General features: G+C 39.4%; 2 protein-coding genes across 2 annotated transcripts; one reads left to right on the top strand and one right to left on the bottom strand.

Moving 5' to 3' along the window:
• The first annotated feature begins 2,550 nt into the window (after positions 1-2,550).
• SARC_00673 (hypothetical protein) lies at positions 2,551-3,479 on the top strand. The gene has a single exon (XM_014305623.1). The coding sequence runs from the start codon at positions 2,574-2,576 to the stop codon at positions 2,898-2,900; it is 327 nt and encodes a 108-aa protein (XP_014161098.1). The 5' UTR covers positions 2,551-2,573; the 3' UTR covers positions 2,901-3,479.
• A 233-nt stretch (positions 3,480-3,712) lies between these two features.
• On the bottom strand, positions 3,713-10,743 carry SARC_00672 (hypothetical protein). Its single transcript, XM_014305622.1, has 11 exons — positions 10,653-10,743; positions 9,645-9,757; positions 9,193-9,292; positions 8,825-8,919; positions 7,876-8,008; positions 7,553-7,699; positions 6,880-6,998; positions 5,944-6,062; positions 5,302-5,416; positions 4,677-4,807; positions 3,713-4,182 (listed from the first exon to the last, which is right to left on the bottom strand). The coding sequence occupies exons 1-11, from the start codon at positions 10,672-10,674 to the stop codon at positions 4,044-4,046; spliced, it is 1,233 nt and encodes a 410-aa protein (XP_014161097.1). The 5' UTR covers positions 10,675-10,743; the 3' UTR covers positions 3,713-4,043.
• Positions 10,744-14,452: the final 3,709 nt, after the last annotated feature.

The following is a 14,452-nucleotide window of genomic DNA, read 5'->3' as shown; positions in this document are numbered from 1 at the left end:
TATCCCGCACCCAGAACAACAGTTGGGCGCTTACACCCAACAGGCGAGTATTACCGCTATTTTTATATACAAAATATATTGTAGTTCATTTTCAGGTTATCAAAAAGATACCTGCTGATCCACTTCCCTTGTGAGAGTATAGCGGAGCATACGTACACGTGATTTCAATATTCATACAGCAGTGTCCTAACATATTCTGGTACATACTGTAAACTAGTTTCGAGTCCCAGTATAAAAAAAGTGGACAAAAGGAGGGGAAAAATAAAAAAGGTAGACAAAAAGGGTGGTTTGATTTGGTCAATTTGAAGGCTATATTCGACTGTATTTTTATTATTATTTGTTTAGAGTTGAAGGTTTAAAATGCGTATGTAGTCAATTAGCCTCCTAAAAATTAACATTCAGGGGGCTATTTCAGACGGCTAAGGTGGCAAATATGTGTACTACAATTTTGTAGTCGAATCTGATCGCAATCTCGCGAAGGACGCTGTTGGGCACGGATCCTCAATCAAGGGATGTGCGTGGGGTCGCTAATTAAAGGACTGTTGCCCGGTAAGGGCACTTGCGCTGATACTTCGTTTTGCTGATCTCGTAAAGTGGGCTAGGAATGGCAGTGTAAATATTAATAATTGCAAGACTGGGCGAACTTGGGCGATAAGGTTTCCTAGTAGGTCAGGTTTATTACACTGATGATATAGGTCAAAAGGGGTCACAGTTCGGTACTAGGCTGGTAGGGCCTTACAGACTTTTGGTTGATGTGTTGAATATAAATAATATAAAAATAGGAGGCTATGTCGCTCTCAGCTATGGTTTGACGCCTATATTTTTTTTTAAAACTGGGTTGTTTTTGTTTTTTTTTACAAAATCAGAAAAGGGAAAATTTACAAATACAAATATTTTTTTCAAAAACAACTAACACCGCTCGAGTAGAAATTCGACAACGAAGTTAAAGCGAGATAAATCACTTAAATGCTCTCCCGAAAAGAAAAGCCAATGAACAACTGTGCAACTAAAGAGTCAAGACTACCAGTGGTAGTCTCTACCTCCAGTAGACTTACTAGAGACTACCAGTCTAACAACCTTATGATGAGTTTTAGACCAATTATAGATAATTGTACTCAAGTTCCATCTTCGATCACATGTATTGGACATTCCAGAATCGAGTGAACTCGAGCAACATTTATATTTATTGCAATTGGATTTTATAAAATGATTTGTTTTGGTTTTTGGTTTTTATTATTATAAATATTGAACCTCAGCCCTCAGCCTCAGGTGTACGCTTCTTGTATTGAGTCAGGGCCTCATCAGCCAGGCTCAGGGGTTTTGGCCTTAGGGCCGCCCTCAGCCCTCGGACTCTGGGCTTAGGCCTCAGACTTAGAGACTCTGCGTACTCTTCAGTACTCCTCACTCCTCCAGGGGCCCAGCCCTCAGCCCCAGGTGACCAGATCCCAGGCCCAGGCCCCAGGGTTCTAACCCCATAGGGCCCTCACTCCAACACTTCTTGTGGTGTGCTCCAGGAGTCCAGTGTCTGTAATGTTAGTACATCTGTACACACTACAAACTACATACTACTCTGGAGCATCTGTAATTCTGTACAAATTACAAACTACATACTACACTAGTCACAGATGACTTGAGTCACTGACTCTATGTATTTAAATCATGTCTGTATGTATTTCACTTGCCTTACGTTCATTTCTTTGAGTTTGTATTGGTGAAACTAAATGTTTATAAAAAAATTATGAATTTCCCGAAATGCCGCAAATTTCTCTAGAGCTCTCTACAGATAAAATAGTTATTTTTCCTGAGCCACGAGGTCTCCTCGAGGACTCATTGAAGCCGAACTCTGCCGGAGGCACACTCTTCTTGCGATAATTATTCCAACGGGTTTCCCTGTTTTTATATAAATATTTATTTTTTAGTTGATATATTGCTCTTATTTTTTAAATACTATGGCCTGACGATATAAATTTTGTCATGCTTCATATTCATGAGTCATGTCCATGAGTCATGACTCATGACTTATGACTCTCGAGAGAAATATGGAGTAGTGTCATACTTATACTGTCCGACATGTCGGACTGCCCGCTGTATGTCGGACTGCCAGCTGCCGCCATTTTCGCCATTCTTCATTGTGTGGGACTGTGGGACTGTGGGACTGTGGGACAGAACTTCAGAAGTGTGAGTCCGTAGGACTCAGGGGAATCTGCCCGATCTGGGGATGTTTTATCATACAGACAGGGGATTCGGGGAAACCGGGAAAAACTGCTTAGGGCGTGTTATTGTTGGCGCACCACACGCACCACACGCGCCATACTTTTTTTAGACTCTGCTCTATTTTTATCGTGAATGCATTCTTTTGTCCTTACTCAGTGGAAGAACCTATACAATACTCCCTTCACGCCTTTACAGTGCACCCTACACACAACCATCAGTAAAATTTATTGCAATATATTGAAAATAAAAAAATACCTTCGATTTTCGTAGTTATTTTCGACTTTTGGAAATGTATATATGCAAGAAAGTTCAAATGCGACAGTTCATTTCAAACAACCCCTCCCTACTTACTATTTACAATGACTGCTAAGTTCTGCACTAAATACCCAACGCTATCCAGATCGACTAGTCGAGACTGCGAGAAGATGTACACACTAAGTGAGATTCATGAGGAAGTTGATGACGACACAATGGAAGCAGGAATGCTTAGTGTACCACACCAGTCATTCGACCGTCGCCAGCGTAGTGTGTTGAACCGAAGTGTATCCACTCCTGTGTTCGTATTCCCCCCGGAGATGTCCAGCTTCAGTTCTCTTTCTCTGGACAGTGGATTAAAATCTCCTCGGAGTCTTTTGAAAGTGAGATCCGAAAACAGTCTCGATATGATTGCCGAAGACCCGCAATGAGGCTGATGATTAGAAGAGTATTTTGGATTAACTACGGCGACATTCATATCTACTACATGCAAACTGGTTTGCTTCATATCACTGAATCGTCATGGAATGACTGTGCTCCGCTCTGTGTGAGGCGGCTGCTGAGCTCTTTATGATGGTGCCATCAATTGCCACAACTGGAATTGTGATATTTTTGTAGGCAGTTCAACTGCACTACCGCTGAGAATCGCAAATCAAAGAAGCTTCGTTCTTCTCTTTTGCTGAAGTTCCGACCCTTGTATTGGTATCAACCCGAGATGTTCACTCTTTCTCACTGACTGTATTCTATTCAGTACTGTACACAAGAAGTATACGTCACCGCAATTGGTATTCACTGCTATGATAGCATGTGGACAGAATTTAGAAAGCGGCAGTGCCGACTGCGGAGCTGCAAATTGTGTCTTAACCCGTGTATTGATATCAACCCGAGATGTTCACTCTTTCTCACTTACTGTATTCTATTCAGTACTGTACACAAGAAGTATACGTCACCGCAACTAGTATTCACTGCTATGATAGCATGTGGATAGAATTTAGAAAGCGGCAGTGCCGACTGCGGAGCTGCAAATTGTGTCTCGATGATACTGCATCAGAATTGAGACCATGGTATAGAAATTATTCTATCTTCTCAGCGAAACTACATAATTAGTTTAAACTAACCTCGATTGAAATCTACAACCCGGATTGTAGTCCGGTTTCAAATAAATATGACTGCTTCATAAAATACAGTCTACCGCATACAAAATAAACATATCAAGAATTTCATGATAAATACTCACTTTCATCGAGAAGATGTTTATTACCCACACTCTGAAATAGCTCGTATACTCGAACAGGGGTTTTTTTGCCATGTTGGATGATAATCTTGAATGCAGATATTTATTAGGTTATTAAAGACCGCCTTCGAAAATGACCAAAAATTGTCAAATTATATTGCTTTATATCAGCCCTCATCTCGAAATAACTGTATTGTCCCTTGCTATTCCCCGGTATGTTGTAGTATTTTTTGTGCATTTTCGTTATCGGCAAGGTACCCAGCTGCTGCAATACTAATATAGCCGTAACACGTGTTTTGCGTCACGAACCTTCACGTTCTCATACAGGGATGAAACCAAACTACTGCATGTTCGCTTCAGCATCTATGTTAAGGTCCTCTTCGTTAACCTTCCGCATTTGTTCGTCCCATGCTGCTTTGCCGTCGTCAGCCTCGGCCGCCGCATACTGAGCCTGCAGACTCGCTTCGATCTTCTCCGCACTACAATGCAGAGTTTTGACAGACAGTTACATTTTCTTTGAGTTCGTATGCGACTCTGATATATCACAATTGAAGGACACGTTGTGAATATAATCCCTAATCATAGACGATATAGTACCGTACAAAGTGGTTTCATAGTGCACACACAAACGACTGACAAATCACCTGTGTACTGTATTGTGATCTGAATCAGTTTATCGCAGTGGGGTAGTACTCCTTGTATTTTTCGACAGCAAAAACATCGAGATTGTTTGCATTTATCTCGTGACAATGGGTAGCATCGACACAAGATCGATTTTAAATCTAGTAATTTGGTCATTTCAATCATCCACATTAACACCGATAATAGCCACAACAGAACAGCAACTGCAAACAACAACAGCAGCTATAAAGTAACCAATAACCACAACAATAACATCAAAAGAGCAGCAACTACAAAGATAGCAACAGACCCAACGACAACAAACCAACAACGAGGACTATACTACACATACAAACTATTAGCCGTCGCACTGCCTTTGCCAAAGAGGTTGGCGAAAAGTCCGTCTTTCCCGGTATCGATATTTTGGAACGGGCTGCCACTACCGAAAATATCCCCTATGTTTCGTTCCAGCGCTTCGTTAGTCTGTGTAGTTGAAGAGCCAAGCATGATATACGCCGTTGAGCATGGCTAGGCGATATGTGCCGTGTTATATACAAACAAATGTATACATCCTGTTATGCGTATAGGTGGTGCATCTTGATAATATGAATATGCCTCCCACTGCGCCCCTTTCTATTTCCTGCGTCACACAGGCAGCGCCATACAATATGTCCATACAGTGTACAAGATCAAATAACCTTGGAGTCACAGACAGTGTGTAGATCGATATTATAAATGCCCACCTTGTGTGTGCACAGTACCTTGCCTTTCGAGTTACGAACAAGCACGCGCCACCGGAATGAGATGCTATAAAAGCGTCTTGCATTATGCCGCGCAGACTCTTCATTGATAAATGCCAAGTTTCTACTGGATGCATACACATGTAACAGATGTTTATGCTCCTGTAAGATGTATAGGTCCATGACTCCAAACAACAAGTGTGTATAAAAATAACATGTACAAAGATTAGGAATTACCATTCGATCGGCTTCGGCCAAAGCTTCGTGCGGCAATAGTTCTTTGTCGTGGCCATCGTGCATTTCGCTCATAATCTGATGTTTTCTGGCCGCGAACTCCCGATCTTCTTCAGCTCTGCAACCAGAATTGTTCATTATTTCAATTTAAAACCGAGGTGTATATGTAGTATGCTATATGTCATTTAAACCCAGGTGTATATATAATATGTTGTCATCTGAGTGTTTATACAGTGAATCAATTGATCGCAAGACTTCACGAGCTAAAGTAGAGTTACAATATGATTCGCATGACTGTATGGGAAACCCGAATTGAACAAGCCGGCAGCAATGGCTTCTTGAGTACAACAGTATAAGAACTGTGTATATTAGTACTTTAAAGTTGGCTAGGGCACTACTATGAAATCGTCTAGCCTCGAGTGTTCATTCTTCTCTCCATATATTCGGTCCCCAGGTGTAGGTTTTTGACCATCTTTGTTAAAATTGGAAAAGACGCATTGCGTATATATTTTGATTGAGAGTTCGTAATGTTCACTGATCGTACTCTATGCTCATACGTATATATATATATATATATATATGTGTGTGTGTGTGTGTTGTATATGTGTGTGTTCTGCATATAAACATATCCGTTTCGTGGCTTACTGTCGTTCCAACTCCTCAGCCACATCAGCTGGGAAGACATCACCCATGCCCACGATCTCTGCCTTTCGCTCCCGTTCCTCTGACAGATTGTCCAGTTTCTTCTCTAGTTTTATCGCAGCCTACAAACAAGGAATTACATGCCTGGCTATGAGCTATTTTTGTTGTATACGCTTAGTTATAATGGATATGCTTAAGTATGCCCTCATCGTGCTGAATATGCATATCTATAAATGCTTTATGATGGATATGTGTTGGTATAAGCGTTTTACGCTGTATATGCATAGGCTGGTTTCCGTTAAAGGGTGTTGATACACCAACAGCATATGACAGTAAGACTAAGAAGTTGTGACTTAATCTTTCAGAACCCACATGCGCCAGAGTGTCTGTAGTGTACACACGCAAAGAGTATATAATCGCATGTATACAACGAACATCATAAATTCTATAAATGTTATATAAACTGTATCCGCTGGAAGGGTATTCGGATCACGTGTATGGTGACCAGAGCGAGAAGTAAAAATAAAAAGACTAGCGGAGGAATGGAGCTATCGCTAGAGTTTGGAGATCAACTCCGAGAACGAACTCCATGTAGGCATCTGCAAACTACAACTCTATGGGTGTACATTCGTTTGTTACATGTGAAAGCAGACTTCGTATGATACATATATACATTCACCTATATGACCATATCATACACTAAACTACCACCCTGCGGGTTTACATACGTTTGTTACATATGAAAGCAGACTTCGTATGATTCATATATACATTCACCTATATGACTATATCATTCACTGACGCGGGCGGTAAAAACATCCAGACGGTAGGCCTGACACTGAAAATCCTGCATATAGACATTTCTAAGAATAAAAGGGATATATAGGCAAATACATTGTTTTAAATTATACAAATATATACATAAACGTATGTGCTTACCATAATCGTTTCGGCTGAATACGGCAGTGTGAGGAAAGCCTCGTACAACTCTTTGGGAGCGCCGGTCATGGCCAGTAGCACAACCTCTTCTTCGCTGACATTCTGCACCTCACTCATACCTGAACGCAAGTGAGTGTACCCAAGTTCTCGTTAACTACCCTAAGAACCCCTTTTAAGCTATTGAGAGGACCAGTATGCAGATCAATAACGTACAGGCGTAAACGATAGTGTACCAGTACATAAGTTTATATTTCTTGTGAATTTCTCTGTTCAAATACTACACACAAACACCCCTTGCATGCCAAGTACTTCTTTGAAACCGGTACGTTATAACGGACCGTACTGTTGAGACCTATCTTAGTGAAGTACACCTAGTAAGCCATACATACGGGAAGCGAGTTATTCGAGCATAAATCGGTACCTGGATGGATACAGAACGGTTTACTCTTCTAATTCATACATTTCTATAAAGCCAAAAGTATCAGTTATAACATGTTTATAGAAAAGGTGTAGCATGTAGAAAGTATACAACCTTGCATATATGTATATATATATAGAGAGAGAGAGTATACCTATACCTATACTTATACCTGTACTGATACCTATATCTATACCTATACCTCTACCTATACATATACCTATATATATATAACAGATCTTTCAAGACACTTACCTACGGCGGGTGCGAGATACTTGAAGATAAACTCAGTGCGTGCAGCTCGGGCCTTTTCTGTTACAGACTGTGCACTGTCGGCAGTCTTAACTGTGCTGTAGAACTCATTGAGGAGCGACTCAACGTCTAACTCGCCGTCTACTCGACCTGAACGTAAAAACAAAAATTGGATTCATTGTGAGTGGACAAGTAGAGGGGTAGCTATTTATAGCAGTCGGGTGACCAATACAGTTAGTCAAGTGTATATATATACATTCAAAGAAAATATTCACTAAATATATGTATATGTATATGTATATATATATTATATAAATATATCATACCTAAGTAGGTGTGGCCATTCTTATACTTGTCCTGAATCGTCTTGCTGTTGTCTCTGTTTACTACCTTTCCGTTGACCAAGTATTCGACTTCTCCTTTCACCGTGAGCAAAACTTTACTGGGGATCTTTGTGGCCTGTCAGTCGTGTGTAAAATCCGACTTAGACCTTCAATGCTGATGATGGTACTCGTGTTGCATATACAATCTTAAGCATATAGTGTCGTATTGTGGTGATCATTCTCACAAAAGACCATTGTGGATATCTGTATTGGCATAAACGTTGATGAGACGGGGCGTGTACTGTTGTGTCATGTTGTTGTTGTAGTGGGATGATTTTAATACTTTGTATACTCATAGTATGGTGATTTTGGACGCTCGCATAAAACGAGTGCGCAATTCGGTGACGACTATCGGGGTGTGTACGCATATTTCGATGTTTTGGAATAAGAGATGAGGTATATGAGGTATATATATAAATACAATATAATATAAAGGTGAGCAAAGCAACCAGCTTCCATTCTAAAACAACCAACTCGCTCAACAGACATGTCTATTTAGAAGGCTATGATCGACACCACTACCTTTATTTGTTGTTCATCTAGTAGCACCGCAAGTGTATTAGTACAGTAAACGGAAACGTTTACGGGAAAAATATTTGTCCTGTTCTCATTTTTTAACCACTATGTATGTGCACGTGTGTACGTTCACACTCAAAAAATCAAATATGAAGTAAAGCACTACCACAAACTTTAGCGCCATTGTCATATGTATACACTACACAAAACCTATTTCATATATGTACCATTATTATTAACCAACCCTTTTACAGGCACATACCACTATCAGTACGCAAGCAAATGCTATACATCCACATATGTGACATCTTACAAACGTGTTTCAGAGGCGCACACTTTGGTAACTCAATACTTCATCGAAGGATACACCACATACGTGCGATGTAGCAAACGTATGCAATTCGTCAGCAGGGCCTTCCCATGAGTCACCCGCATGCACAACCGCACCATCCTCAGAGCGTTGCAACGAACCTGATGATAGTAGAATGGTATCGTTTTAGTGTATGCAGTTGCGTCAATGTGTCCGTCCTACGAACGTAAAGATACACTTCACGAACTTGCGATTATGGGATAGGGCATCGAGTTGCAATATACGTCAGAGCTAGGAACGTAAGTTAAAAGTCTTTAGTGGCGTCTATGCGCATGGGGAGATGTATTTATACTTGTGCAAGTGTGGGTGAAACGTGCACACACACGCCAAGTATCAGACAGCTTGCCGAGCACAGTCTCATACACTCTCCTTACCTTCCACCACCGTTGCAGAGAGGCCGTCTTTGTGCCGCAGCGTCACGAGCTTGCTACCAGCGTCAATCGTAAGCTGCATCACAAACTCGTCATTGTCAGCCTGTAAATAGGAAGGAGAGTAGTGAGGTTGTTTAGGTATATGTGTGCTTTGATGGTTTAAAAGGACAGAGACTTGTTGGACAGCGATTGGTGGGCTGTTTTGGTATATATATATAAATATATATATATATATATATATATATATATGTGTGTGTGTGTGTGTGTGCATATACATATATACATATATATACATATATATATATAGTGGGAGCCCCTCATATATGTTTACATGACAACTACGCACTCCTACACACGATACATATACAAAAAAGATGTTGAATACTACATTACATTATTATAAGTATAATAACTGATGTTACACATGACACCTGTATACAACACCACGTACTGACCTGCATGAGCTGGTAGTTGACTCCTGGAGAGAACGCGACTAGTGGGAGGCCTTCAGGGGGGGTGTATGTGTCTGTGGTGGCGTATACTTTAGCCACACCCAGTGCCGCGACAGCTGCCAATGTAGACATGCGCAATATGAGTCTTTGTATTTATGTGTATGTGTGGAGTACATTCGCATTAATTGTTCAATTTGAGGGTATTTCGCAGTACTTTTGTATGTAACTGGTCATATACGAGGAAACGAGATTGAATCTATAATTGAAAAAACAATCTAGAGACATGGTACGCACATGTATCTCTTCATATATATATATATATATGTGTGTGTGTGTGTGTGTGCGTGTGTGTGTGCGTGTGTGTGTGCGTGTGTGTGTGCGCGCGCGCGTGTATATATATATATATATATATGTATGTGTGTATGTATGTATTTATATATATATATATATATATATGTATATATGTCTGTGTGTATTTATATATATATATATATATATATATATAGTGTTATGTGATTATACATCATTTCGCGTATAATTGCTTGTCACTGCGCTAAAAACAGTAGCACGTATGAGGTTATATGCCCACGACTTCTATTCCGAGTGCATTATCAAATAGATTTCACATGCAATAGCCGGTTTGAAGTGATAGACTTGTGAAGTTGTGTGTGCACATGTAATATATATATATATATATATATATATGAAATCTTCTAACTTCTTACATATATATAGTATACGTACTTAGGAAAGGGGCAATATCAAACATTGATGAACATAATACGTACACATATACGCACATATGTATTTTACAAATTATCCAAATGAGTATCGTCACTTGCGTAGTTTCAGATACCAGTGTGTCTAAATTCAGCAGATGGTTTCTACCTACTCGCGATCAAACTCATAGTCAGTTTGTATCTTCATATATGTGAGGTCATTCCATATGAACATAAAAACACATATATTACACAGAGTATTGGGTTGAATCACAATGAATTGCTCACATACCGAAATAGAAGAAGAATCTCATTTTGATTGTAAAATTACTACGATATGGATGATCGTACTAAGACAGCTTAGATGAAATAGTTATTCGAAGTGATAACAGTGCCGGTCTTCGTACACAGCTACTCGGTAATATTGATACATATTTATTTTACTTGTTTTAACTAAAAATTAGAAAACGTACAAAACTACAAATTTGTACATGATGACACAGAAGGCCATCACCATGGAAACAACAGTAGGCGACTCCGGACTGGTGCCCTCCAAGGCTCCAGCCTCCAGAAGTCCAGGTCCTCTTCTTGTCACTGAATAATGATGCTTGTAATATAATGTTTTTAGCCCTGAAATTGTGGCCCAAATTTGAAATTTTGGGCCTTGGGGCAGTCTATAAATAGAAAGTTGGACTTTGGTCTAGTCATCAATATTTAATCTCACTGTCGCTTCATTCTCAAAATAAAATAAAATACAGAGTGCCATATGCCATTTGAATTCACTCATGATGATACAAGTGTCTGTGTATGACAATACAAATATAATCAAGGAGCCTATGTACTGCCTATAAAGATAGTCCAAAGATCACCATACATCATATATACATCGAAGAACTTCAACATCATGATGTGATAGCGGATTTGATTTTCTACCAAATGTAGCACATAATTATAGCACGACTGGAATTCACCTTATTTAGCTATATACATTACCTGAAAACCCCTAAGTAGGAATACGAATAAACACCATGGTCAGTCTCGCAAACCCTACTCACGGTTCAGAGGTACGTTATCTTTGATCAATATTGTGGTTGCTATAGTAAAGATAGTCCATGTTCCTTCCTTTGTTTCCGTATTTAGGATAGTATAGTATATATATATATATATATATATATATATATATATATATATATATATATATATATATATATATATATATATATATATATATATATATATATATATATATAATGTGTGTATATTATATGAGTATATGACGTGGATGTGGATGCGTATGTGTCTGTGTCTGTTTCTGTGTCTGTGTCTGTGTCATTATGAAGTAATGTGTCAAATGTGTCAATCCTGTTTCATATGTACTCTGTAGAAGCCTTTGCAGAGTAGCCCTAAACTTTAGATAGAGCTTTCGGCATTTGCCAGCAAACATTTCGCGTATTTTCGCACCTAGTCCAGATGTTGTATTATATTGTGTGTTATTTAGTTCTGGTTGTACACACTAGCATCTTTAGACACTCAGTAGGAACCACGATGAATCTATCCCCGCTTATATAAATAACATAGCCATCATAAGACATACTTCTGCATTCGCATGCACGCTCATTGGCGGATGGTTGCCCCGTGGCGTCACCATGGTTACCAAAGCGTTCAGTCTTTGTGCAGTGTTTGTTTATGTCTGGAGTTGTGTGATATAATGTGTTCTAGACCAATACAGAGTCTCGCGGCAACCCCCAAACGGCTTCGGCCGCAATGTTATTTCGATCAGGACATTTGACCCAGTTTTTCTAAGGTATCTATCGTCTATATGATGTATCGTCTATATGATGGTCAATATACTAAGAAGTCGCCCGAAGCCTGTATAAAATTATCTCCAACACAGAATAGGCCAATGCAATAACACCCGAGTTACAGACAGAGGTGGCAAAGAACAGAACTCCACAGCAGGTTACGGGATTGACGTGACCCCGAAATCTGGATTGTGTTCAATACCCAATACAGGTTATTTCTTATCACTGTAGTTATATGAATTAATGATTTGAAACTCAACCCAAAACTATTATGTCCCATTACGTCGACAATTAGGGTATCAGAAGACCATAGCATTATACACAACGATACTTGGGGCTCACTTCTTGTCCACTTATCATACTCAACTATACTTGGGTGCTCACTTCTTGTCCACTTATCATACACGACTATACTTGGGTGTTCACTTCTTGTCCACTTATCATGACGATTCTTGGGTGCTCACTTCTTGTATACTTATCATACACAACTATACTTGGGTGCTCACTTCTTGTCCACTTATCATACACAACTATACTTGGGTGTTCACTTCTTGTCCACTTATCATACACACTATACTTGGGTGTTCACTTCTTGTCCACTTATCATACACGACGATACTTGGGTGCTCACTTATTGTCCACTTATCATACACTACGATACTCTTTCTCCGAGAGCGTACACTCATTGTGAGCTTTATGACCAGAATCACAGTAGTCCTGCCCTGAACTAATCGGACTTTGCAAAATCACTAACCCAATTCCCGAATTAACTGACTCATTCGTACTTATTCACCTCATCTGGCCCAGTTTTGTATATCCTAATTAAAATATTTAATTTTGAAACCTCAGACCTTTTAACCGGAACATTTATGTATGTACTAATTAGCATGAATATATTTGAACCCTCATTAATATAAATAAACTCGAGTCCTCAGACCTTTCCACCTGTCTAACCTATACCTTTACTAATCTATTCACTATCTTCACATTCGATCCCCCAAACCTTGTAGGCGAGCGTCTGCATCTGCTCAATGCACGCACCAGTTTCGATCGCAGCTTTGAACAGAACGTCATCCGTAGCCGACACATCTACGTCACTCGACCTGTGGCTGTTCTTGTTTCGGCAATGGTGGTTAATTTAGTGCTGCTGTTTTGGGACTTTCCGGACTTCGCGCTGGTGGGCGTGAATTGGAATCACAGCTCTGTGTCCATGCTGGTGAGAACGGTAAGCGATTGTTATTCGAATGTATACTATAGAAAAAGTTCACGTGTACGTGTATATGACTGGCATTAACATTATATAAGTATATGTGTACATGTATATGACTGCTAATTACAATATATAAGTGTATGTGTATATGTATGTGACTGAATGCATAATATATATGTGTATGTGTACAGGTATATGACTGCTAATTACAATATGTATGTGTATGTGTATATGTATATAACTACCATCCACAATATATATGTGTATGTGTATATGTATATGTAAGTGACTGAATGGATAATATATAAGTGTATGTGTATATGTATATGCAAGTGGCTGAATGGATAATATATGTGTTTGTGTACATCTATATGACTGCCATCCACTGTATTCGCATCTGTGTCACTCTATCCGTGGCAGTGTATGTTTTCGCAGGGATTGACAGTTTGGTGCTGTCTTGCTCGGACTATTTGGATGTTGCGTTCGAGGGCTTCACTTAGAACCGCAGTCTTTGGACTTGGGACTATTTTTACGTGTAGATTCATATATGGATGAAACTATTTGTATCCATGGGCTGCATGTGTATGTATATGTATGTATATATATATATATATATATATATATATATATATATATATATATATATATATGCGGGTGTGTGTGTGTGTATGTATATATATATATATATATATATATGTGTGTGTGTGTGTGTGTGTGTATATATATATATATATATATATATATATATATGAATACAATCTCATGCATGCTGAATTGCTTATACGCACTTGCCCTCGGTAGTGTGTGGGTGTGTTTCCACTGGATATGATAGTATATATATGTGTACATAAGAGATTGCGCATACTAACCAAACAAAGAAACAGAGCGTCGTGCGAGTCGAGCGTTGACCCGCCCTACACATCGCTAGCCGTATCCGAACTTGTGTACATGATAGGTGTATTTCCTGCAGCTATTTACTTACATTCTCACATTGCCCCACACGACCTGCAGCTGTTTACTTACATTCTCACACTTCCCCACACCACCTGCAGCTGTTTACTTACATTCTCACATTCCCCA

Source organism: Sphaeroforma arctica, assembly GCF_001186125.1.
Source record: "Sphaeroforma arctica JP610 unplaced genomic scaffold supercont1.23, whole genome shotgun sequence".
Lineage (NCBI taxonomy): Eukaryota > Ichthyosporea > Ichthyophonida > Sphaeroforma > Sphaeroforma arctica.
The sequence above is the reverse complement of the archived record's forward strand: the minus strand, read 5'-3'. Positions and strand labels throughout refer to the sequence as shown.

Bases quoted from the DNA above. Each gene is read 5' to 3' on its own strand.
- SARC_00673 (XM_014305623.1), top strand. From the start codon at position 2,574: ATGACTGCTAAGTTCTGCACTAAATACCCAACGCTATCCAGATCGACT.
- SARC_00672 (XM_014305622.1), bottom strand. From the start codon at position 10,674: ATGAGATTCTTCTTCTATTTCG. The intron at 9,758-10,652 runs GTATGTGAGCAA...CTACATTGGCAG, and splicing joins GAGATTCTTCTTCTATTTCG to CTGTCGCGGCACTGGGTGTG. The intron at 6,063-6,879 runs GTAAGCACATAC...CCTTGTTTGTAG, and splicing joins ATTCAGCCGAAACGATTATG to GCTGCGATAAAACTAGAGAA.